Here is a 25,414-nt window from a genome sequence, read left to right as displayed (position 1 = left end):
TTATTCCTGATATCTGTCTCTCATTAGCAATCGCGCCCTGCTTCATACCACAGTGATGTTAAAAACACGAATGTATTCACTCCATCCAATCCAATAAATCCATAAACATTATTTCCCTATAAACCTTATTAGATCCATCGGCATGACGACATGCTCCATGATTCAACGATTATTCACTGCGTCATCAATCTACGCCTTTGTTATGGTTTTGAAGAGGTTAGTGACCCCTAGCGGCGAAAAAAATACACATTGTACCTTCAACAAAAACAGTAACATGTAAAAATTTAAACAAACAAATTTTTATATGGTAAAATTTAAATATTCTGACTGTTTGAGTTTTGTTAAAATGAACCATTAGACTTCCATAGTAGCATACATTTAGATCATGATAACCACAGTTAAAACTATATATAAGCTGCTTTTACATGCGGGATAGAAATGGTGGCTAACAAACAAACACAATATGCGTTCATTTTGATCATGGCTTGTCTTAAAAAGAAAAATGAAAAAACAAACAAAGACGTTTGTGGAGGGTCCGTGAACCTAATTACGTCATAAGGTTCTGACTGAAAACCTATCGGTTTTTAATTTCAAGGTTATCAAAGGAGAAGCCACACTGCAGGACTGTGCGTCAAATCTTACCACCTACAGAACTTCTTTAAAAAAAAAATTATCGCAAAGGTCATTAATTGGCTGTCGGATTTTTTAGGATTCTCAACATTTGTCTCAACACTTTTCATAGTCTTTTGAAGTATTAAAATCATTCAGTTATCGTAATCGTAATTCACATTTGCGATATTTCGATAATTTCGATTGTGCAGCCCATATATATCATAAGAATGGATACATGTTCATATTGCTTTTAATCAAGAAATACATTTTATAGAAGACTAAGAGCTCAAGTAAATATCTCTTTTGTCTTTTCCTCTTTGATTTTCTTTTCATTTGGTGTCTGGAGCCGCTGGGGAGTGACACTGATTGTTATATGCATGAGCCCCCAAATCATTCCTCCCTCCTCATTTCTACCCATCTTCTACCCATCCAAATCCAGTGAAGGCCCACAAGGCAGAAGCCATCTGTCAGCTGAGATGTGAAACAAACACCTGCAGATAGCTTGAGCTGCCAGCACTCTCTCTTATCAGGCAAAGAAAATGGAGCATGAGCTGGAGAGAAAGAGCCACCGAGAAATGAGACAGAGTAATGTGAGAATTAGTTGGCTCAGTGCACTCCTATTTCAAGTTGAGGGGTGTTAACAATGTCCAGAATCCTTTTCTCAAACCCTATAACAATGTCTTGATGATCAAGGGTTTAAACAACTTACACAAGGATAAAAATAACTGATGTTAAACATACTGCAAGAAAAAAATGAGAAAGGTAATCATAGAGTTTCACACTCAAATGCCAAGACAAATCTGTCGTGACACCTCCTTCAAGTAAAAAAGCGGCAAATAAGACCATTATGCTTAAAATTTACACAACTATCGTGACTTTCAGTGAAAACTGTAGCTATTTATCACATATAAAAAAGCATCTCCAGCCTAATATGTTAAACACTTCCAATTACCTTTAGCTTTTTTCATTTCAGAGAAGAGGTTTTGACATCCGGATGGCTGACTGATTGAAAATCCTCACAGATTCTACAGTGCATTCAATTGTAGATTACAATCCATCATAAAATAAGACATAAAAGTCAATTTTAGCTACACTACATTCTCGGCATCAAATTTTGTTACAGGAGTAGGCATATTCTCCTTGCAATGTTTTTAATATCATTCCCAATTACATCAATAAGCTTAAGAGCAGAGAGGAAAAGTTTATTTACGTAGTTCTTGTCTTAATATTTCACATTTAAGCTTTTGCCAAACAGATTTTGTTTCACGAGAGGCAGGTTGCTTTCTTACAAAGGAAGAGTTTTTTTTATCTAGACTGAGACAAAATAAAATGAGAATGAGTTAGTTTGTTTTCAGTTTGATAGACAGTATTAAACACATGTCTGGCACTACCCTGAAATATCCATCACCGAACCATGCCAATTTACCCAACACTATTAAAAACACAATACTAAACTTATATGACTAAGTAGGCTATACAGACCTTAATTAAAACCCTTTAAGAAAGATTAATTTGCTTTGTTGTCTTTGTAGGTTATGTAATGTGAACAAATTAAACAGGAATGAAACGGAATAGGAGCTAAACGGCACAACGGCCTGAAAATGAAAGAGATACTTCACCCAAAAATGAAAATTTTGACATAATTTACCCGCTTTCATGTTGTTCCAAACCTGCGGGTGCGTTCCCTTAATATGCTGTTCAACTATTGTTCCACATCGTTGGAGAAATCAACCAGCAAATCATGACTCCAGAAAGTTTTGTCGCAAATCCGTAATTTGAAACACATTGGATCCACAATATAGACTTCACAATAACTTTATTAGTAGAATTAATTGGTTTGAGATCCAATTTTTGTAAGATGATTGCTGTGAATAATTAACATGGCATTTGATGAATACTCCGTATTATTGCATTCTGCTGTCTTGCTTTATTTATTAGATGTTTGATTCAATTTAAGATCCGTAGGATTACGTCATACTCCTGGTTTCCCCACATTGTAAAAAATTGCTGTAAAAAAACGGCCAGTAACGTGTTTTTCTATCAGTTTTTCTGAATTGCTAAAACACTAAATCCCATTCTCTGAACCAAATTCTCAATAGTCTAAACAAATTTGTCAAATAAATCACGCTTTCTGTAAAACATTAAACAAGTTCAGGTAGTTAAGACACTGTTTGCAAATCTCATGCAAATCTCATGCAATCTCACACATAACGCCCATTCTTTATGCACTTCACAGGCTTCCCATCTACGCCAGGATTCACTACAAAATCTCTCTCCTCACCCACCAGTGCATCCAATGCTCCACCCTACCTAATACTGTTCACTGTATTTAAACAATTAAATTTGATTAAACACCACTGTTTCAGGTTTCTGGTTCAAATGTGATCGCTTCGATTTAAATTGACTTGAAACGGTTACTCTTTGACTTGCACTTTGGAATAGCATGTTTCAATCAAGTAACCCAATCAAACAGGACTTTCTCATCATGCTGTGCAAAGGGGCTGAATTGGAAGAGTAAATGTTGAAATAAAATGTTATTTTATGCATTTTTGGCAAGATGAGAAAATGGAGAGACTTGTTAATATTTACCTTTCTATTATGATGGCATTTAAATGTTTCTGTTATGTTAGTGGTTTTGGTGGTTACCATTGTGGTGAATGTTCAGCTTTTTGCTTAATTGAGGATCTGCTAACAACAATTTAAATTGCGTTAATAATAAATCAATAAAAACTCTTTGGTAGTGCTCTGGATGAAACCAGTATATCACATCTGGACTGCCAACACTGAACACATAAGAAAGGTTAAATAAAACACAGGACTAAACAAGAAGCATTAATTGTAGGATTATTTAGAACCACTTCTTTAAGTTAAAGTTAAACTAAAACCATCCATTCATGTTAAATTAACACTATTGATTCTAGTAAGTTAGTTGTATGATTGATTCTATTGGGGTTTACTTATTTAAATCACATGAAAATGAAAGTTTAAACGTAGGTTCTACCAGAAAGACTCCAATGCCACGTCATCAATTTATAATCTCGCGCAGCCAATCATACCTTGACATCAAACATAAAAAGACTGATCTTACCCTCCTATTTTTGCTACCTGTAGGTGACGTAGCAGGCCTACGCCAAAGAACTTTGAGACGGCGCTTGTTGAGGGTTTACTTATTTATTTTGTCTGTAAAATCATTTTACAAAATAAAATCCATTCATACGAGAATCCTCTCAAGTCTTTTGGGTAGAACAGTGTCCATGACTGAATCATGTTCAGCCAAAAAGCTTTTTTGTTGTTGTTGAGTTTTTTGTTGATACGACTAAATGGTATTTCCATTGTGACACCCACATAATACGTCAACACGTTCAGTGAACTATATGGTAATCTTTTTTTCTTATGGAAATGTTTAGGTTCTGGTTATGTACTAACACAAAGTGACTTAATAAACCAATTCTGAGAAATTACCCCGTTCTTCTCAACATACCATGTGAATAACTGATCTAAACATTAGCAAAGTTATTGCATAGAGTATACAAATCTAATGTATTTGCTCAAACTAAAAACTTGTCTTACATAAACATGAAGTTGGAGTTTGTGAGTTACAAAATCTGAATTTGTGGTTCAGTCTGTGTTGATGTATAACTGCTACAATTAAAAAGGTTAATTAAGACAAACTTTGATGTTGGCTTAAGAAAGAAAGCCTGACCACAAAAAATGCTTGAGTTTGAAGTATTTTTTAAAGTTTGAAGGTTACCAGATAGATAGATAGATAGATAGATAGATAGATAGATAGATAGATAGATAGATAGATAGATAGATAGATAGATAGATAGATCTTAGAAATAATTAAATGATAGATTAATAGGTAATTTGAACATTCATCAATGTACTATGTATGTATGTATGTATGTATGCATGTATGTATGTATGTATGTATGCATTTATTTATTTAGTTAGTTAGTTTTGATTGTAATTTTTTAGAAAACTGTAAGTCTGATCAGTCTAAAGGTCTGACACGAGTTTGGTGGTTGTATTTTTAAAGCTCTGATGAGTTGAGCCAGACATTTTAGTCTCATTAATAATAATAATAATAATAATAAAGTTTAAATCAAACAATAGCAACATAGATAACATTGTCTTACCTAAACTCTGGCGCCGTGTTATTCTTCAAGCCATAAAAACCTGCGGAGAGAGTTAAGAGCCAGTGCGGCACAAAACTGCCGTGCTTGCACTCTAGATAGGGCGCAGACCACTTGACATGACTTCTGTCCAGAAAATATCCGCCCTGGGCTGCTGGAAAGCCTCGACCTTTGGCCAGCCGCTGGGGTCTCTTTCGGTCCCGAAACTCGTTGTACCAGTCGGACTCAGACGTCCTGTTTTTAAGGCGATGGCGCGCGGAGGTGGACAGATCTTGAAGCACTATGCGCTCCTGGCCTCTGGTCGCCTGGAGGAACACCTGCGGACCAGGCGCCTCTGGAGAATCCGTCTGAAATGTGACCACTGCCCGGTGGATTTTAGGATTCCCTTCCAACATACTCGTCACCAGCGCGTGGTACCACTGGATATCCCTCCTCAGATACTGCTCCCTTGATGTGTTGGACTGCAGGAGCATGTTTAGGAAGTTGGTGGCGTGCGCCATGGTGTCGAGGATGCCGTGGAGGGAGGAGTGCGAGGCGGCGTGAGCTCCACCGCGGAGACTGCTCAGCTCATACCGCCGTGAACAACTGACATGCTCCAGGGTGGATGAGTCCCCCGTGTGCAGGAAAGCGGTGACCACCCGCGGCAGATCCTCCTCGAGCTTGTGCGCCACCGCCGCTCGCTCGGTGCTAAAGGTGTTGGAGATGGTCGTCTGCTGGTGCATCGTCTCCCCGGTGCTATAAATCGGATATTTAGCCTTGATTTCAGGATCTTTATCGCTCTCAGACCATTCCACGTAGCCATAATTTGATCCCTTCGCATTTCCCAACAGCAGAAGAAGGTAGAGCAGGAATGCATCCATTCCTCGACGCCAACAAGGACCGTGTACATTCTCCATTGACATTCACTTCATAAGTGCGCCCATTTCACAGCTCAACGTAAACAGACGCGCATTCTCAAAAGTTACTAAACTCTAATGGTTCAATCAGACAAATACACACACCGACCACTCCACCCACGTCTGTAGATAAACGGCCATTCTGTGGATCGAACGCATCAAGTCTCATGCGTGTAGATTTAAGAGCAATCGACTGTGGCAAATATCTACAGAGTCGTTTCTGCGGTGGGCTACTATAGCCTTCACTACTCCCATCAGCAGGCTAACGAATGCTCGCTCGGAGCTGGCGGGGGGCTGATTGTTTCCAAAAGCCTCTTTCCCTTACTGGAGACTTGAGAATGGTCTTCGCCCCTGCCAATCTTGTGCACTTGGGTGGGGTGAAGAGAGACAAGGGATGTTGGTACGGTATGTTCTCATGGGAATATGTTGCATATACATTATTATAGGGTTAAAGCCGTCATGGAATCAAAATGGACAATTCTTATTTTTTAATAGAATATTGCATTAGGCCTATTTGTTATGATTTATCCATGCACATCAATATTTTTATTAATGTGCCCTCTTAATTTTTATTTAAAACAACTTCCCCTCCCGCTTGACTTCTCTTCTCTGACGTGTTTACTGGCGTGAGGGCGGGACAACCTGTCACTCACATGACATCACAGCAATAGCAAACCACAACCATCCAATCAATTCTCAAAGTCAACCTACATTTTTTTCTTGGCCGTTTCTCAATATGCGTTCTTGTCTGTACTTGTGTGCTTGTGGACTTGTGAAACGTCATCAGTCGCTGCCCAAGTACTGTCTCAATACACAAGTTTGCATTTTGGCAAGAACGGTTAAAAATCCCGGAAGTGTTCTTGACACGCCCATTTTACCGAGGATGCATCGGTTGGTAACTTGTGTGAACTTGACGGCAGAAATATCCCAGAATTCATTTCGGCATTCAAGGAAGGAGCGGGGAGCAGAAAGGCAGAACAACGAAGTCGTTTTTCTACAATTTCGTATGCTATTTCATCACTAAATTAACTTCTGAGAGCATTTGATGCGAGAAATCTACTGTGTAGATTTCAAATATTGCCATTTTTACGAAAAGTTATGGCGAATCGAAAATATGCTCAAACATTTTCGGTAGTGAAGAATCTCCATACGCGCACGCGGGTGTAGCTAGCGAGCCAACGGGCCAGTCATGCTAAAAACCTGGCTGTTATCATCAATAATTCTTGTTATGTTTGGGTACTGAAGACGACGCTGTGCGGTGGTATTGCGCAATACCAGCAAGAACACATCGTCTCAAACTGTCAGCAGCTTCTGTGTGCTCGTCACCTCGTAAGTTCATTCTTCCAAGAACAACTAGCAAGAGCGTTCTCCCCAAGAACACAAGTCCGTTCTTTGCATTCTTGGTTTTGAGAAACGGCCCTTGTCCTAGGCTGCGTTCCAGTCTAAAATTTTCATGCCCTTCACCCTCTGCTTCGTTCACTCGGATGTAGCTACGCCATTGATTACGTTGCATTAGTGCCCACTACTGGCAGAACCTTTGCAATAGGCTGAATTGGCTTTATGCCCAGCTGCACTACTTCCTGAACTTCAGCCAGCTCCATTGTTTCCTGTCTGCCATTATTGAACAAACTGATTAACCCAGGTGTGTCTGATTATTGTTAATGAGGTCAGGCACACCTGGATTAATCAGTTTGTCCAATAATGGAAGACAGGAAACAAAGGAGCTGGCTGAAGTTCAGGAAGTATGTAGCTGGGCATAAAGCCTATTGGAGCGGGCTAAGCCCTTGTCTCTCTTGGAATCCACTATGGGTTGATTTATTATTTATTTATTTTCCTTACGAAATTGTTTAATGCAGCATTCTATATGTATATAGGTGTTTTTGAGTTGTTTAATTAAAAAAAAAAATATCATAGAGTTAGTGTGGTGGGGCATAGATAGCCTATTCACTAGATGTCGCCTTGGGGTTCTAAGTATGCGTCAAAACCGCCACCATCTTGGAACAGGGGTCTTGTCATAGGAAGTAGCTAGGCAACGCTGAATTCATGGATGATGCCGGACTTTTGTGCTGCGTATGGATGTTCACACGAACGAAATCTAAAAACAGACAGACAGCAAGGGATTACATTTGACAAGAATGTGAAATTTTGTAATTTTTTTTAAATTTCTCTGGACTCAATGATAAATACATGTCTGACCATGGGAACGGACCAAAACAACTAGAAATCGCGTTCATGACGATTAGGCTCCCCTGTCCCATGATGGCAACTCTATTGACGCATTCGTTCCAACGAACAGCCATAGCCAAGGCGACATCTAGTGTATATGGAGGTGGGGTAGCCTAAATTAAATGCAATATGCGTTGACGTCACAATCGTGTTGCATTGTGGTATATGGAGCTGCCTGAAGTGTATACATTTTAAGAAGACTTACTCCCTCAGTCAAAATCGAGGGAGCAAGGGTCTGTCCATATAAACTTCCCTCGTCCACTTCACGAAGTGGAACACACTTCAAAATGGCAGCAGGGATTTTGTGCTTAGGGAAGTTCGCAAGTGCGTCTGGAACGCAGCCCACGAACCCCTTTCACTCGAATAAACGTCACAGTAGGGCAGAAAAGGCTACCGCAAGTTCCGTTTCATTGCAACTTCAGTTGATGACCTTTAAACCTTATGAAACTGCTCAGTAATGTTCGTCATTTCAATGTAAAAATTGTAAAGTAAAATGTTTTAATTGTTAAGTTACCTGACAATATACGATAGAAATGACAATAAAAATGACAATATGTGTAATTTTACTGCTAAGTACTATACAGATATGTGAAATGTAAGTGAATTACATTATAATTCATGCAGGAAATATACATTTCAGAAAATTGTTTTAACTTTTTTTTTTTTTACAATTAGAGTAATTGTGCTATGCTCCTTTTTAATGACAATAAATTGAAATTATAATAGCTTGTGTGTCTGTCTGTGTGTGTGTGTGTGTGTGTGTGTGTGAGAGAGAGAGAGAGAGAGAGAGAGAGAGAGAGAGAGAGAGAGAGAGAGAGAGAGAGAGAGAGAGAGAGAGATGTGTGGCTTAGATTTTGCCTATATTGTAAAATATTATGGCCTATGCAGCATCCTGTGGCTATTATGATTATATTGAGGGACATCAAAATATACCCACAAGGACAGTTAACCTTGAAATCACCTATTGCCGGGATTCATCAATTGGCTCAGAATAAAGGCAATAGAAAGTCATATATAATACCTATATACAATATTGTGAATCTGTACACCCCCAGTCTAAAGTGCAGCTTTTTCAACATTATGACATTTAGGCTTATTTCAGCAATGCTAAGAAATGGCAGCATAACTTAACAAATGGAACTATAATGTTTTGTACAGCGTAAATAAACAGGAATAGCAATTTCTTGTGTAAAAAAAATATATACATCCCTATATTTATCACTAGCCTACATGAAGTGCATAATATTTGAATTAAATGAAAACATGAGTAAAGCGAAAGGCTATTGGTCTATGGTAAACCTCAGTAAATTAGTCTGAGTTCATCATAAGCACAGCTACCACGCATGATCCATGATGGCACCATCATGCCAAGATTAAAGAACTGCTGCCAATTATTTATAGCCAATTTGAAGCTATTTAAGAGTCGACCCATGTACATATCTGGTCTGAATGTCAGCATGGAAAAAGGTTCTAAAAAATTTGTAAAAAAATAAATTAAAATGTCAAGGCAATGTAGTTCCAAGGTCCTCACGAAGAACAGGCCGTCTAGAGTAATGTGGCCACAAAACCACATGTTTGGCAAAAAAACAAACACTGCATTTGAGAAAAAGAACCTCATGTAGGCTAACTGTGAAGCATGGTCTTCACCCTTGCATTTCATCAATAATTTTATTGCAAACCACAACATAAACAGAGCATAAAGAGCATTTATATCAACATAAAAAATATTTTGTAATCATGTAATTTTAACATGTTATCAGTTAAAGTAGGCTATTCGATTTTTATTATTTAAAATTGTATTATTTGATTATTATTTTTAATATATTTAAAACATGTATAATAGTTATATTGTTTTAACGATTTTTTTATTATTATTATTGTTATAGAAATCATATGGCCAAAAAGTATGTGGACACTTAATTAACAGGTTCGGCTATTCCAGCCAGGTTTGTGAGGACAAATTTGAATGCATAATTCAGTGAAAAGCAGACAAGCAATAGAGACTTTATTTAATTACGGAAAGTAAAAAAGAACAATCAGCAATCAGCACGGTTGGCTATAACCATAGACAGTAAAAGAAATAACGGATATCTAGCCTATAGTATATACTATGTGTAAGGTTTTAAAGTGGACCGCTGCATTCATTGCACCTCCTTCTCATTGGCTGATTTCCACTCATGACTCTGACGTACCCCACTTGTGATCCACACTGCACAGCTTTTAATTGGACAACTGAACAGTGAAGCTGACACGGTCACTAACTTAAGATAAATATAGGCCTAAATAATACATAATTAAGAACTTAAGATAAATATATAATGAACAAGAGCAAGGGATTACACGAAACCCAGACTTTCTCACTTGCACCCACATACCGATACGCCAAGCTCCGCCACCGGTGACACCCATTCTGTGCGCTACCGATGACGTCATCAACAATACCGATGTGGACGGGACGCGAGGAGAGTTCGATTCATTCGCGGGGTAGGCTATAAGGCAACTTGTAGATCAACGAGCTGAAGGAATCCAACATGGCAGGATGGGAACGCAAACAAACAGACACGGATAAAGGAATTGTGGTTTGTGCACAAAAACTAAAAGCACCGTAAAAGAAATTACGTAACTCATCTAGTGTACTCATTTTAGTGTGTAGCCTTCCGAAGCTGACGGCTTTCACTTCATTGGAAACGATGTAATCATACAGTAGAAGTAGCTAACACGGTGCTGAAACTTTGTAACACGTGAAAATAAATTGCATGTGGCTCAGCTCAACTGTGCTTTATAGATCCCAGATGACTGGCCCGGGTACCCGCTGGATCTTTTCACCTATCCCGAGCATTACTCTGAGGATCTGGACTGTGTCTACATCCCACATGGAGTTATCATGGACAGGTACTGCAAATGTAATTAAGGCGCCATTACCAATATTGGAAGACACTTACCGATGACGTCCACCATGCAGACCAGACCAGACTATATTTATTTTTTTATTTTTCCAAATATTTTTAGACCTTTGGAACCTACTGCATATGAACAAATGTAACAATGTTTTTAATATAAGCTAGCTTTATATTTTAATAGATTCGACTTCATATTACATTTTAAAAACATTTCAGCAATGCAACTTTTCTGAGATTTCAAATGCCTTTATTTGCCGTATTTAGAACTACAGTGATTTACAGCATAATGCTTCTGTGTTTAAGTTTATAATTGTGCTGTCAAATTAATTAATCACATTTAACATAAGTTTGTTTATATACAGTATGTGTTTATATATATATATATATATATATATGCACATTGCACACACATCTTCTAACGTTTCATCATTCTAATTCTATCAAATTTCTAACATCTTTTTATTTTTATATTAGCAAATGTTTGCTAAAATTGCGTGGGAAAAGGCTACATTTTAACGATGCAATGAATTGCTGCCTTTCCTTTTGTGAGGTTAATGACAATTAATTTGGACGTGAGTTCATTTTGCAATTACTCTACAATTATCACTGACTTTGGATAAGCATTTATATTACATGCTTGTTAGCTTGTCATCTTTATAGTTTTACTAGTGAAATGAAAAATCAGCGTTTTACATCCTTTAAAAAAAAAAAGGAATTTGTGCAGGATTCCTATCAGAATTTGATCCCCATCTTAAAGGATCATAATTATATAAGATAAGAATAAGAAGTTATGTAAGATCCTGCTGTATTAGTAGACATTTCTAAAGAATTTTTAAATTTGTATTTGAGTGTTATTTGGTCTAATTGTTCTGTCCGAATAATATCTTTGTAATGAAAATCTCACCGAAAATTATATAAGTTATAGTTTGTAAATCCGAAGTCAGGGGATTTATTGGTAATAGTCATGTTGTGAACTATGTGTTCTAAAAAAAAAAGTTTTGTTGCTTAGGTATGGTTCTAAATTATGAGGATACATTTCAAATTGGATACCTTGAGGATTATTTGACCAGGAATATTTGCCTGTGAAGCATATAGACAGAGGCCTTAATGTTGTTGTTTTTCTGAGAATTCAATATGAAAACCTAACATTTTTGGATCAAAATGGACAGTTAGACTTTGTTGTGCTGTCATGGGTTTCTTCCAGGACCGAGAGACTGGCAAGGAATATCATGGAAGATCTTGGAGATCATGACATTGTGGTGTTGTGTGTGCTGAAGGGAGGTTTTCAGTTCTGTGCTGACCTGGTGGACTGCATCAAAGTCCTGTGCCGAAACTCCAACAAGACCCTTCCCATGAGGGTGGACTTCATACGTCTCAAGAGCTACCTGGTGAGCGCGCTTGGAGTTTAGTGTTCTTGATCCTGCTTTTCCATTTTGCACTGAATTTGAGTACTGAGCAAATATAAAGTGATTTTCCTAAATGTTTTCTATGCTAAAACTGAAACCACAAAAACTGCTTGGATCATATGATGAATCACAAGTTTCTTTCACACACATGCACACAGACACAACGATTTACTTTTACAAATGCCACTTTGTTTCTGATTATCTCAGCATGGCTTCACAGTGCTAATGAATCATCTACTTCATGCATGTGAATTGCTATGCGAAGCCAGACATAAAACAAAAGCTAAACTAACCAGCATTTCAAAGTTTGGGGCTGGTAAGTTTTTTTTTTGTTATTTCATGAAAGAAGTCTTTCATCCACATGATCACCAAAGCTTCTTTGTAAAAACAGTAAAATTGTGAAATATTATCACAAGTTAAAATAACTGTTTTCTATTTTAAAATATTTTGAAATGTCATTTATTCCATTTATAATGGTAAAAGCCGCCATTATTTCAGTCGTCAGTGTCACATTATATTAATATTTAATATTTACTTAATATTTTTGTGGAAACCAAAATACTTTTCTTTTCAGAATTTCTTTTATTTAATGGAAAGTTCAAAAGAACAGCGTTTATTAGAAAAATAAATATTTTTTAACATTTTTTAAAATGTCTTTACTGTCACTTTTGATCAATTAAATGTGTCCTTGCTGAATAAAAGTATTAATTACTTTCAGGAAAAAAAATCATATCCCAAACCGTTGAACAGTAGTGTATATTTTCTTACTACAGTTTCCTGGTCTTATTTGACATGTTGAGAACTAATAATATGTCTGCAGGTCACTCAAGTATCTGCAAAGGCCTAGTTTCTCTCCAGTTCTGCTTCATTTCTGACTAATAAAATGTGATTGCTGTTGATGAATGTTGACTGCATTGTATGTTTTTAGTCAACAGAGGGCGTCATGACTTTATATTTGTCAAGCTCCCTGTTTGTCAGTTGATTTCCCATATCATCTCCGAAGGCATTTTTTTCTCAGTATTGCTGACATTGCAGTCAAACTAAAGCCTATAGTTGTTAAACCCAGGCGGATCTAGGAGAATTTTTATTGTATGTTAAATCGCTTTGTCTAGAAAGCATCCACTTATTCATCCATTTACTCATTAAATAATAATAGTATGTAACTAACTTGATGTAATGTCACAATATTGAAAGTAGATAATACAAGTATTTCCATGACACATTGGTCCCAGTAAATATATACTAAATGTTGTATTTTTGTAGTTTCATTTTGATTTTAGTTTTTTACATGAAACAAGAAATATAATACTAATAATATTTGACTTGTTCATCTTGATTTCCAACCAGAATGACCAGTCAACTCCAGATCTACACATAGTAGGAGCAGATAACCTGTCTGTGCTGAATGGAAAGGTAAAACATTCTCAGCCTTTTCATCAAACCTGTCCAAATAACTATGCCAAAAAATGTTTTTTATGAGAAATGTAAATATATATATATATATATATATATTTTTTTTTTTTTGACTTTGAGGTTGAATGTAACCTTGACATACTTTCTTGAGATAAGCCTTTTACATTTTATTTAAATTAATAAGGCAAAAATGAAAGTTAGGAGTGCTGTAAGAAATTTTACTTTAAATGTAGTTTTTGAAAGGTAAATGGTCAAAACTGACTAATCTGTTTGTGTGAAACACAAAGGAAGACATGCAAAAGTTAAATGTTTATATGATATACACATTCATATATTTTCAATACATAGACGAGACACATCTATTTGCTATTTTCTCCCCACCGTCCAAACAAACAGAATTTGAGTTAAATATATAAAAATGATAGAATAATAAAGTGAGAAGTTTTTGTATTGACGCGTGTGTGTGTGTGTATGTATGTGTATATATATATATATATATATATATATATATATATATACACCTACATATATACATACATACATACAGTATATGCATCCTATTCTTCTGCGTGTGTGTATATATACATACATACACACACACACACACACACACACACACACAGTGTTAGGGATTTTTAAAAGTAATACGTTACTTTTACAGTTACTTTTTTCTATTTTGAGTAAACTTAAAGACCTTTTCACACCAAAAGTGTAATGAATATGCCTCATGCTGAAGGAAATGCAGATTCATTCCTGTACAGCAGAGGGCGCAGCTCAAACAAACCTGCCATTCAGGACCACAGAAGAATAGGATTTTTTAAATTATTATAATACATGTTATCTTTTGTTTTGGGGTAAATTAATCACATAAAGGAATAGTTCACTTCAAAATGAAAATTATGTCATCATTTACTCACCCTCAAGTTATTTCAAACCTGTATGAATTTCTCTCTTCTGTTGAAAACAAAGGAAGATATTTTGAAGAATGAACCAAACAGTTGATGGACCCCATTGACTTCCATAGTATTTTTTTTCCTACTATGGAAGTCAATGGGGTCCATCAACTGTTTGGTTACCAAACAATATTAAGCAACATTGATGAAAATCGGCATATGTGACCCTGGACCACAAAACCAGTCACAAGGCTTAAATAAAAAATAAAAAAGAGATTTAAACATCGTCTGAAAACTGAATAAATAAGCTTTCCATTGATGTATGGTTTGTTAGTTATTATTTGTTTGTTAATTAATATTGTTGATCGGACAATATTTGACCGAGATACAACTATTTGAAAATCTGGAATCTGAGGGTGCAAAAAAATCAACTTTTTGCAGCATCATGTGCTGCATCCACTCACAAAAATATATATTTTTAATACAATTACGGTAGGACATGTACAAAATATCTTCACGGAACATGATCTTTACTTAATATTCTAATAATTTTTGGCATAAAAGACAAATCGATAATTTTGAACCATACAATGTATTGTTGGCTATCACAAATATACCCGTGTGACTTGTGACTGGTTTTGTGATCCAGGATCACATATTAGAATGATTTCTGAAGGATCATGTGACACTGAAGACTGGATTAATGGCTTTGCATCACATTCATCTTTGCAGATTTTTAAAGTATATTACAATAGAACAACAATAAAAAAACAAATAAATGCAGCCTTGATGAGCATACAGTAAGAGACTTTGCAGCTATTTTCCAATCTTTCCATTCATTATCCAATTTTCCCTTCATTAAAATGTAAAACCTTTTTTAATAATGATACCGTTTTCTCTGGGTAATTGCACTATTTGTATTTAATGGTGCCCATATTTAAATTTTTTTTTTTTTTTATTAACTATAATTTTAATGAACCTTAAATTCATTTAACCAGGTTTTTTTTCCTTCATTAACTGATTCTGCTATAACTGAATGCATGTGTGTGTGCTCTTGTGCTAGACATGACGGAGTGGTTACAGTTTGTCAAAGGTTTATGATGTCTAATTCTTCAGTAAGAGGATTGTTTTACTCAGTTGCTCAAGTAATTGGATATCCCAGTAGAGCTCAGGATTGTGATACAGTGCGTGAGTCTTTAATACAGACAGAGATCTTTTGTCTTTTTTATTTACACCTGAATATGAAACCACTCCGTTCATAATCTTGGAAATATGCATGCTTTGGAAATAGTCCATAAAGCAGTGTAGTTTATTTGGTGGTCTACACAGTAAGAAACATTACACAAATGTTCATGGCTGTTCATCACATAATTGTTTAAAATAGCTCAAGGGTAAATCCCATGGAAACAGGTCACGTTAACCCCGAATTAAATCATATTCAAAACAAATACGTACATACACACAAATTCTCATTAGGACAATGTATCCACATAGTTTACCTTTAACTTTTATTTTTGTAATTCCTATTATTTCATGTGGTAATTGTCATTACTCTAACACAGTATGACCTTTTTCCCACCCTTATTGTAACCTAAACAGTCTTCGTATTGTGAGTTGTTGAATGCTGTGATGTTGACGTGAGCGTTCAGTGTATTCAGTCACGCATCTCCTGTCTGTCTCTTCACATGTACTGAAGAACGTCCTGATTGTGGAGGTACGTCTGCTGTGAGATGAGCTCTGTCTGTCTGGATAAACTCACTCCCTCAATCACTTTAATATCCTTTCAAATAAATAGAGGCCTTTCAGATGCTTTATAGCAAATTCCTCTGCTTTCTGCCCTGGTCAGTCAAGCATGTACCATTTTGTGCCTCTACTTATCCAAGCATTCAAGCTGCGTTCATTCCATACGACTTAGAGGCTAGATGATTGTTTTTTCAGTCTTAATTGCCTTTTTTTTGCTAACTTTGCGCATTTAATAATGCCATATGAGCCTTACATTTAGTTTTGTTTGATATTAAATAATAAATTCACTTGTTTCAATCCATCTGATTATCTTGTTTACAGTCTGATACAGCTACAAAAGTATGTAAACGTTCACATTTCTGTAAAAACAGTTCATGCCGTTAAAAGGGACCTACATTAAATGTATTATATTTGCATGTACTGTATAGTGATTCTGTGATTAAAACAATGCAGGGTCAGAATTATTTTTTTAAAAGAAAGAAATTAATACTTTTATTCAGCAAGGATGCATTCATTGATCAAAAGTGACAGTAAAGGCTTTTATAATGTTACAAAAGATTTATATTTCAAATAAATGTTCTTTTGAACTTTTTATTCATCAGAAATTCCTGGACAAAATGTTTCTCAGTGTCCACAATAAATGATAAAATATACATTACAAAACAGGCTACAATATATTGAAATTGAAAACAGTTATTTTAAATTGTAATAATATTTCACAATATTACTGTTTTACCGTATTTTTGATCAAGTAAATGCAGCCTTGGTGAGCATAAGACTTTGCATAAATGTTAAAAAAATCTTACCAACCTCAAGCTTTTATATAATATAATATAGTGGGTGGTAGGACAAAATACTACACCAACCCTAATGATTGTGACTTATAGATATTGACTACAGTAACGTTTGATAAAACATTTTACAGTACAGTGAACTCTAGCATTCTAGTGTTTATTTCATGCAATGCCAAGACTTCTTAAGTTCTGTCGAGTGTGCTTCTTAAGCTGATAGTGTGTGAAAGCCGTCTGTATTTGCCTTCATCTCAGTGTCCTCCTTCCCACAGGCCATCGTGGACACTGGGAAGACCATGAAAACTCTGCTGGATCACGTTGAAACCTTCAAGCCCAACATGATCAAAGTAGCTGGGTAAGTCAGTCCAAACAGACTAATCGATTAGTACAGGCCTTAGCTATACTTTTGTGTCTCCTTTACCTGGTCAGTACAGTAGGACTGTGTATGTTTGTGTTTATATGCTGATATGTTAATATTATTGGTTTAGACTTGCGCATATTGAGTTTTTTTCTTTGGGCTTGTTTTGTATCTGTCACAGGTTGCTGGTGAAAAGGGTGCCTAGTGGGACAGGTTATCTGCCAGACTGTAAGTGATGATTACAAACTCTTTATAATGGCTAATGTAATTTTGTTTGTATAATAATGTACTTGTATAATATACTTTTTTAACTCTATAAAGCCTACTGTATCATTTGTTACACAGGCCTCTAAATGATCAAAAATTTGCTGAAGATCCTGTTGTACACAATCTACTACAGTGCCTAGCATGAGTGAACACACCCATGCTAAAGTTGACTAAAAAGAGGAATAAAAAATCATCTTTTGGAAATTGATCTTAATGCCTTAATTTAAAAAATGAGGAAAAATCCAACCATTAAGGACACCAATTTTCTTTGTGAATGAATAATGTATCATAAATAAATAAATGTTCTTCCTTAAAATACAGGTTGCACAAGTCAGGACACCCCTATCTTAAATTCCCATAGAGGCAGGCAGATTTTTAGTTTTAAAGGCCAGTTATTTCATGGATCAAGAATACTATGCATCCTGATAAAGTTCACTTGACATTTGGAATTAAAAAAGCCCCACATCATCACATTCCCTTCACCATACCTAGAGATCAGCATGGTGTTATTTCAGTTAGGCTAATAGCTGGTTTGATTTGCATTGAGAGATGATCTTATGGAAAGTGTCCCATGCCAATCTCTAGGTATGGTGAAGGATGTGTGATTATGTGGGGCTATTTTAATTCCTAAGGCCAAGTGAACTTTATCAGGATGCATAGTATCCTGGATCCATGAAACAACTGGCCTTTAAAAATAAAAATCTGCCTGCCTCTGTGGGAATTTAACATAGGGGTGTCCTGACTTATGCAACCTGTATTTTAAGGAAGAACATTTATTTATTTATGATACATTATTCATTCACAAAGAAAATTAGTGTCCTTAAAGGTTGGATTTTTCCTCATTTTTTAAATGAAGGCATTATGATCAATTTCCAAAAGATGATTTTTTATTCCTCTTTTTAGTCAACTTTAGCATGGGTGTGTTCACTCATGCTAGGCACTGTACATGTCTTCTGTCATCTGATTGACATACTTTTTAGCTAGTAAAAGGCCTTTTAGTATAATTGTAAAAATGTGCACCTTCGGGTTTTGGTTTGCCGTGAATCTTTACTGAAATTCATATAATTAACATAACAGTTACTGTTACATTGTTAGGATTATTTCAAGTTGAAGATCAGAATTTCATCATACTTTTTGGCCATATAAATGTCAGCAACTGCACCAAATTGCATATTTTTGCTCAGTGTGGACATGTGAATAAAATTAATGGGTTGTAATGAGCTCTATATCTTACAATATGAGCCATAAAAGCCTGATGCTTTAAATATAATACTTAACAAACAAAAACACATAGGCAAACCATTTTTTAGATAAGTTAAAACAATTATGACTGTTATGTCATGTCAGGCTTTACAGGGTTAAAGCTGCCTGACTGTTGTTGTGTTTTTTGTTGTTTCCCACAAAACATTTTTTTTGTTGAAAACCCAAAATATCACAAGAACAGATTAACATTTCCTTTTCTTTTATGTGCTATTTGTTCCAGATGTTGGATTTGAGATCTCCAATCGTTTTGTGGTTGGCTATGCCTTGGATTACAATGAATACTTTAGAGATCTCAATGTAAGAGCCCCTTTATCTATATATACCTACATTTAAACAGTTAAATGTTACATTGACTGAAAGTGACATGCTGATATGTTAATTCAGTGTATAAAAGGTGTTCTTAAATATCGTTTGTCACTTTTGGCAAAGAGCTTTTTGAAAGCTTATTGAAAGAATCTCCCCAAACAAGGGACTCGCTCCATATGTCTACTAATTCCAAAGTCTAGAAGTGACAACTGGTGTGAGATCAGCGTATCAGAGGCGCACACTTGCTGTAGAGAAATGCACAGAACTTCTCTTTGAAGCATAAATGAGTTTGCTTGCTTGAACTGCGACTGAACTAAACTATTACTGAACTAAGCCTGTAATGTCTACCCAAAGCGTGAAATGACGGACAGCATTAGCATGGTGAGAATTAGGAAGAAAAATCTCACTGCAGCGGCACAGTTGTCCATTTGTCTCCATTTGGAGGGCTGGTTGCTAAGGGTAAGTGAGCTGTTGTGAAAAATGACACCCACTTCAGAGAATGCCCGGGGCTGTTCAACTCAATTATCCAGCAATCTAGTATCTATCTCTCACATGCATACATCATAGACAGCAGCACGGTCCAAAATCTTGTGATCTGCCTACCTAGAAAGCATTTAGCAGAAAAAAGAAGTCTGTTTTTGACAGAAGTCTCTTATGCTCATCCAGACTGCATGTATTTGATCAAAATGCAGTAAAAACTAACTAAACTTATTACAAATTTAAAAATATCTACATTTTTATTTTAATATATTTCATTTTGTTTTTAAATGTATTCCTTTGATGGTAAAGCTGAATTTTCAGCATCATTTGATGATTTGAATTTCTTATTATGATGAGAACATGCTTAAAGGGATAGTTCACCCAAAAATGTAAATTCTGTCAGTATTTACTCACCCTCATGTTGTTCCAACCCCGTAAGACCTTCGTTCATCTTCGGAACACGAATTACAATATTTTTGATGAAATCTGAGAGCTGGATCACTCCTCCATACTAGTCCATAGGCTTCTTGAGGGATTGAACTTGCCGGCCCCGTAAAGTTATTACAGACATCGTTAAAATAGTCCAAGTGACTACAGTGGCTCAATCTTAAGTTTATCAAACGACGAGAATACTTTTTGTGCGCAAAAAAACAAAAATAACGACTTTATTTTAACTATTCATTTCCTTCTCTGTGGGCCTCGAGTCAGTTCACTAGTTTAACAGCATAAGCTTCTGTTGTTGTACGTCCCACGCATCACACACATGACCAGAGTCGGCCAATAGTGAGCCTACGTGTGACGTAGCTCTACGCTATTACACCAAGTTAACTGACTAGAGGCCAACAGAGAAGGAAATGAATAGTTGAAATAAAGTCGTTATTTTTTATTTTTGTTTGTTTTTGCGCGCAAAAAGTATTCTCGTCATTTGATAAACTTAAGATTGAGCCACTGTAGTCACTTGGACTATTTTAACGATGTCTTTAATAACTTTTCGAGGCCGTCAAGTTCAATCCCTCAAGAAGCCTATGGAGGAGTGATCCAGCTCTCAGATTTCATCAAAAATATCTTAATTTGTGTTCCGAAGATGAACGAAGGTCTTACAGGGTTGGAACAACATGAGGGTGAGTAAATACTGACATAATTTTCATTTTTGGTTGAACTTATCCCTTTCATATTTTTTGTAACATTTTAATATTTTTGCAGGATTCTTTGAATAGAAAGTAAAAACACACCATTTATTTAAAATAGAAGTCGTTTGTAACAATGCAAAAGTCTTTACTGTTATTTTTTATCAATTTGATTTTTCCTTGCTGAATAAAAATATTAACTTCTTTAAAAAAGTAATACTGACCCCAAAACTTTTTATATGTTGTGTAATTAAATCTGAAAATGTAAATTATTGTATTTTAAAGAAAAAAGACTAAATTAAACCTAAAATATTTTATTTCTTTAACTGCTTGTGATTTAACCATTAACTGACATCAACAAACCGAAAACCGAAAAATTTTCTTTATTCTTCTATTATATCAATACCCAAAAGTATTTATAAAGTTTTCTAATTAAAATTGTAGACTGTCTAATATATTGTGTATTTTTATGCTTAAGTGTATTGCACCATTAGCTTAACAACATGCTAACACCCAAGCAAAGACTAGGGCTGAATCCGAAATCGCCCCCTAAACCCTTATTGACTATTCCCTATGTTAGTCCACTAATACTGTTCACTTGAAGGAGTGAATGAAAAGGAGTGAGCCAATTCAGACAGCCTTGAGCGTACATCGGTTTTGTACACTCGTTATTGCAGTGCAATGTGGGATTGAATAAGAGCACTCAATAACATCCACTATGGTTTCGGACACCACTACAAATGGCTGTCCCCTCAAATAACACCCTATTTGAGGGTATAGGGGGCGGCGATTTTGGATTCAGCCTAGATATACAATGATGTGCACTCATATTAGTAGGAGAAAGTCCAATGCAAAATAAGTCCCACCTTCTATATAAAAGAGCCAATCACAGATTGGTAAAGTCATCACGTCACTGCCATTTATATATATATGTATATATATCCATAGATGCCTCATTAGCGGCTGTTTCAATGTGCAGTTAAATGTAAGCTGTCAGCCATAATGGAGCGGTCGGTGAACTTTCGAGAGCAAGTTGTCTTGAGCGTCTGTTAGACGCATCACATGTATGAATTACATGTGATTACAGAAGAATATGATATGAAATAGATTACAGAAGAGGATTTTGCTAAACTAACAATACATGAAGACGAAGGCAAAAAGTTAACAATAGTAAAAAAAAAAAAAACATTAAAAGTACTGTAGTAAAAACATGTAATATTGAGTTAATACATATAAAAACACAAAGCAACATATTCTCACCTGTGAAAGGTTATCCCATTTCTTCGGGAATTTAGATTGCGGTGGTTTCACATCATTGATTCTTACTGCACTGTAAACCCGGATAAGTAGAATCTACTTATAGGTAACCAAGGTAACTCATTGCCTTAATTTAATTAAGCATAACTTAATTGCATCAAGTTCTTCTTACTTAATCCATTTAAGTTTTGTCAACAACACAGAGTGCATTGCGGCATTAATAAATTAATTGCTTTGTTTTACTATTTTTGGCTTTATTTTACAATTAAATTGTATTTGCTATCGTTATTGGGGTTATTCTGACAAGAGACAATAAATAAAATTGTAATGATCTAATTAATTAAATTAATTTAAAAAAAAATTGTTACCATTGTTGTGGTTTGCATGCTGAATGTTGAAGTCTGTGTGTGACTCAAGCAAAATTGCAAGATATTGTCACAAATATAGAGGGGATATATATCAACCCAATTAAAAGTTTATGCTATAAGTGTTAGCAATAAAATGTTAAAAGATATATAATGAAATGATATATATCATTAATACATTCATTCAAAACATTGAAATAATGTAAATCCATATATAGTATGTATGTATATATATATATATATATATATATATATATATATATATATATATAGTATGTATATATATATATATATAGCCTATAGTGTATATATATATATATATATATATATATATATATATATATATATATATATATTCACTTTTTTTTTTTAACCTTTATTTAACCAGGGAAATAATCACATTGAGATAAATATCTCATTTACAAGTGAGCCCTGGCCAAGGTAGCAGCACACGATATACATAACAACTGTTTGAAATCAAATAACTGATTTCATGTTGCATTCCTGCATCAATTGGAAGAAAATTAAAATAATATGAATGAAGTTCCAAGTGCCCAACCAAAGGGAACACTTATCACAATAATGGTGAGAAATTTTAGGAAATCAACATGTATTCATGAAGTCAACTTATGTGACATTCTCCCAAAATTGTTAGTTGTTTTGACAATAACATTCAAGATGACTGGAAAATGAGCGTATGCAACTAAGAAGAACGATGACTGCAGAAGTCGAAGAAATGAGTGAAAAGTCTATTAAGATTTACCCCGCCTCAAAAACCATTTGCCCCGCCTGGTTTTTTTTTTGTTGCTTTTTTAAAATGGTACTCAAACCGGTCAAGTAATGTGTACTTGGGTTTTCTGAGTAAAGAAGGCATAGCATGCAAACAGTACAGATTACTAAATTGTTTTAAGTAAGTTCAACTAATTATTCGACTTTAAGTAAAGTTAACTAAAAAGTGTTAGTTAGAACAACTATTTGGTTTTACAGTGTGTGAGTAACAACACGCTGACCGCTGCAACATGGCGGGCGTGCCGACGTGTCTGGAGCGGCTGAATGTGGGATCTTCGTGTACATATCTGTAGTCACTGCTGTGGCCTTTAGAAGCTCTGGTTGCTACAGAAACAGTGCAAAAAATGCAGTTTTGTCATGATTTGCGCGTTTAGAAACAACATTTATGAAACCGTTGTTGTCAGATTTCCTTGGTGATTTCAAATATGAAAATCTATCGTAAGCTTGGTGAACAGCTTTGGAGAATTTTATGTTTCCCGGTCCAAAAAGAGATAAAGGAGCTGTCCAACTGAAACAGCTGCCTGAGAGGTGTTTCAAAGATGGCCGCCAAGTGAAATTACTTGCCTTAAAGGGACCAAAATCTGTTGGAATCGACTGTGAGTCAAGCATCTTAATGTGAGGAGTGTTTTTTTGTGTAACATAACATGAGTGTCATAAATCAGTCATTTTTGAGGATATCTTTCGGTTAGTAGTGATATTTGGGCATTTAGAGACCAACTTCGCCTGATTACTAAGCTTTCTTGGCCAGTAAACAGTGTTAGTTCTTCATTTATGTCTATTTCGAAATCTGCTGACAGCTTTGTTAATGGGTAATGAACATTTTAGCTGTCTTTGTGTACATTATTGTACTTTGCGGTTGTCCCCTTAAATGGCTTACTATTATCTTTCTCTCCCCCCTCTCACAGCACATCTGCGTGATCAGTGACGGAGGGAAACAGAAATACAAGATCTGAAGATGATGATCTCACTCTTGCATGAGTATCTGAATGCTTATGGAAGGGGTCCATGGATCTCACACGGTTCTCAAACGATCCTCCTTCTTGCCTTCAATATGGACCAGTTTAATTGGCTAAGTTAGAAATGGAGTACTGGGTTACAACTGGCTGAATACTGCACAGTATACATACTGCAGAAATAGCATACTGACATACTACTATTAGTATTCTGTATGTTAGTATGTTATTTAGTCAATAAAGAGATAGTTGAACAGAAGTCTTTTGGTTTTGGTGCGACATGAGGGTGATTACACTGTAAAAAAAATAAGTCATACAAACATGTTTTTCAATTACTTTAAGCAATACTTTAACCAATTTAAACATGACGTTATATAAGATTTAACTAGGCAAGATTTTAAATTTTACTTAACAAATTTAAGGCAGCACACTTTTTTCACAGTGTAAATGATGACAGAATTGTAATTTTTGTGTGACCTATCCCTTTAAGACTAAGGGGTGTTTCCATGCGTCTCATTTTTACTACTTCATAATAGGGTTTCATCACAATGTAAATTGAATTGTGTTCCATTCAATAAGGGGAAGTTGTTTACTTGTATTGTGAGAAGTATATTTAATTCACAGTATATTTGTTCATCAGCAATTGCCTTTCAGACGCTATAATATGTGAACTACAGCTTAAGAAATTCTTGGCCAACTTTGGTGAAATGTATTTGTTTTTATTCAAGTTTACATTCATGTGAAATGTTTATACATTTTATAACCTCTTCATTTAACAACATTAAAATATTATGCATTTGTATTTATGTACATCACTTTTTTTTGCATTCTGTGTCAGAGAATGCAAATGAAAGCATGCCTGTTATGGATCATTTGCTGTGGTATTGTAATGGAGAACAGCAGTCGTACTTCAGTAAGACACTCAAACACGCCGCACACCTGTACACACACAATTGGGTGAAGTGGAACAGAGTTTGCTTGGGTGTGTGTTATGTAACGTCTGTTGTTCATTGTTTCCTGTGCCCAGCCTCTTTTGCTTGTCTGACTGCTGCTTGTGTTCAGTGCATGGGGAATTATGTGGTGCGTTTCTGTCAGATACAATGTCCAGTTTCAGGTGTACCTGTAAAAGCACCCTAAAGTCATGCACAACAGGTATGACAGTAGTATCATACTCATGTCTGTCGCTATAGTCTTAAACTTTGATTTGACAAATCATATCCTGAAAGATGTTTT

The 25,414-nt window shown here is 35.5% G+C and overlaps 2 protein-coding genes across 3 annotated transcripts in view; one reads left to right on the top strand and one right to left on the bottom strand.

The window, feature by feature from the left end:
- gpr158b (G protein-coupled receptor 158b) overlaps window positions 1-5,919 on the bottom strand; it is a 44,788-nt gene extending 38,869 nt beyond the window's left edge. Inside the window, exon 1 of the mRNA XM_077215168.1 lies at window positions 4,752-5,919. Coding sequence (XP_077071283.1) covers window positions 4,752-5,650 — 899 coding nt within the window. The 5' untranslated portion in view covers window positions 5,651-5,919. The remainder of the gene's footprint in view (window positions 1-4,751) is intronic.
- Window positions 5,920-10,296: 4,377 nt separating this feature from the next.
- On the top strand, window positions 10,297-24,983 carry prtfdc1b (phosphoribosyl transferase domain containing 1b). 2 transcript variants are annotated; one of them, XM_077215292.1, is made up of 9 exons: window positions 10,297-10,449; window positions 10,656-10,762; window positions 11,975-12,158; window positions 13,524-13,589; window positions 16,179-16,196; window positions 17,289-17,371; window positions 17,556-17,602; window positions 19,125-19,201; window positions 24,134-24,983. In XM_077215292.1, the coding sequence occupies exons 1-9, from the start codon at window positions 10,402-10,404 to the stop codon at window positions 24,179-24,181; spliced, it is 678 nt and encodes a 225-aa protein (XP_077071407.1). In that variant the 5' UTR covers window positions 10,297-10,401; the 3' UTR covers window positions 24,182-24,983. The 2 variants fall into 2 exon arrangements, with proteins under 2 accessions (XP_077071407.1, XP_077071491.1); XM_077215376.1 differs by lacking the exon at window positions 16,179-16,196.
- Window positions 24,984-25,414: the final 431 nt, after the last annotated feature.

Source organism: Siphateles boraxobius, unplaced genomic scaffold (assembly GCF_051911475.1).
Source record: "Siphateles boraxobius isolate OS27281-9 unplaced genomic scaffold, OSU_SipBor_1 1, whole genome shotgun sequence".
Classification (NCBI taxonomy): Eukaryota; Metazoa; Chordata; class Actinopteri; order Cypriniformes; family Leuciscidae; genus Siphateles; species Siphateles boraxobius.
This window is presented reverse-complemented; position numbering and strand designations above follow the sequence as displayed.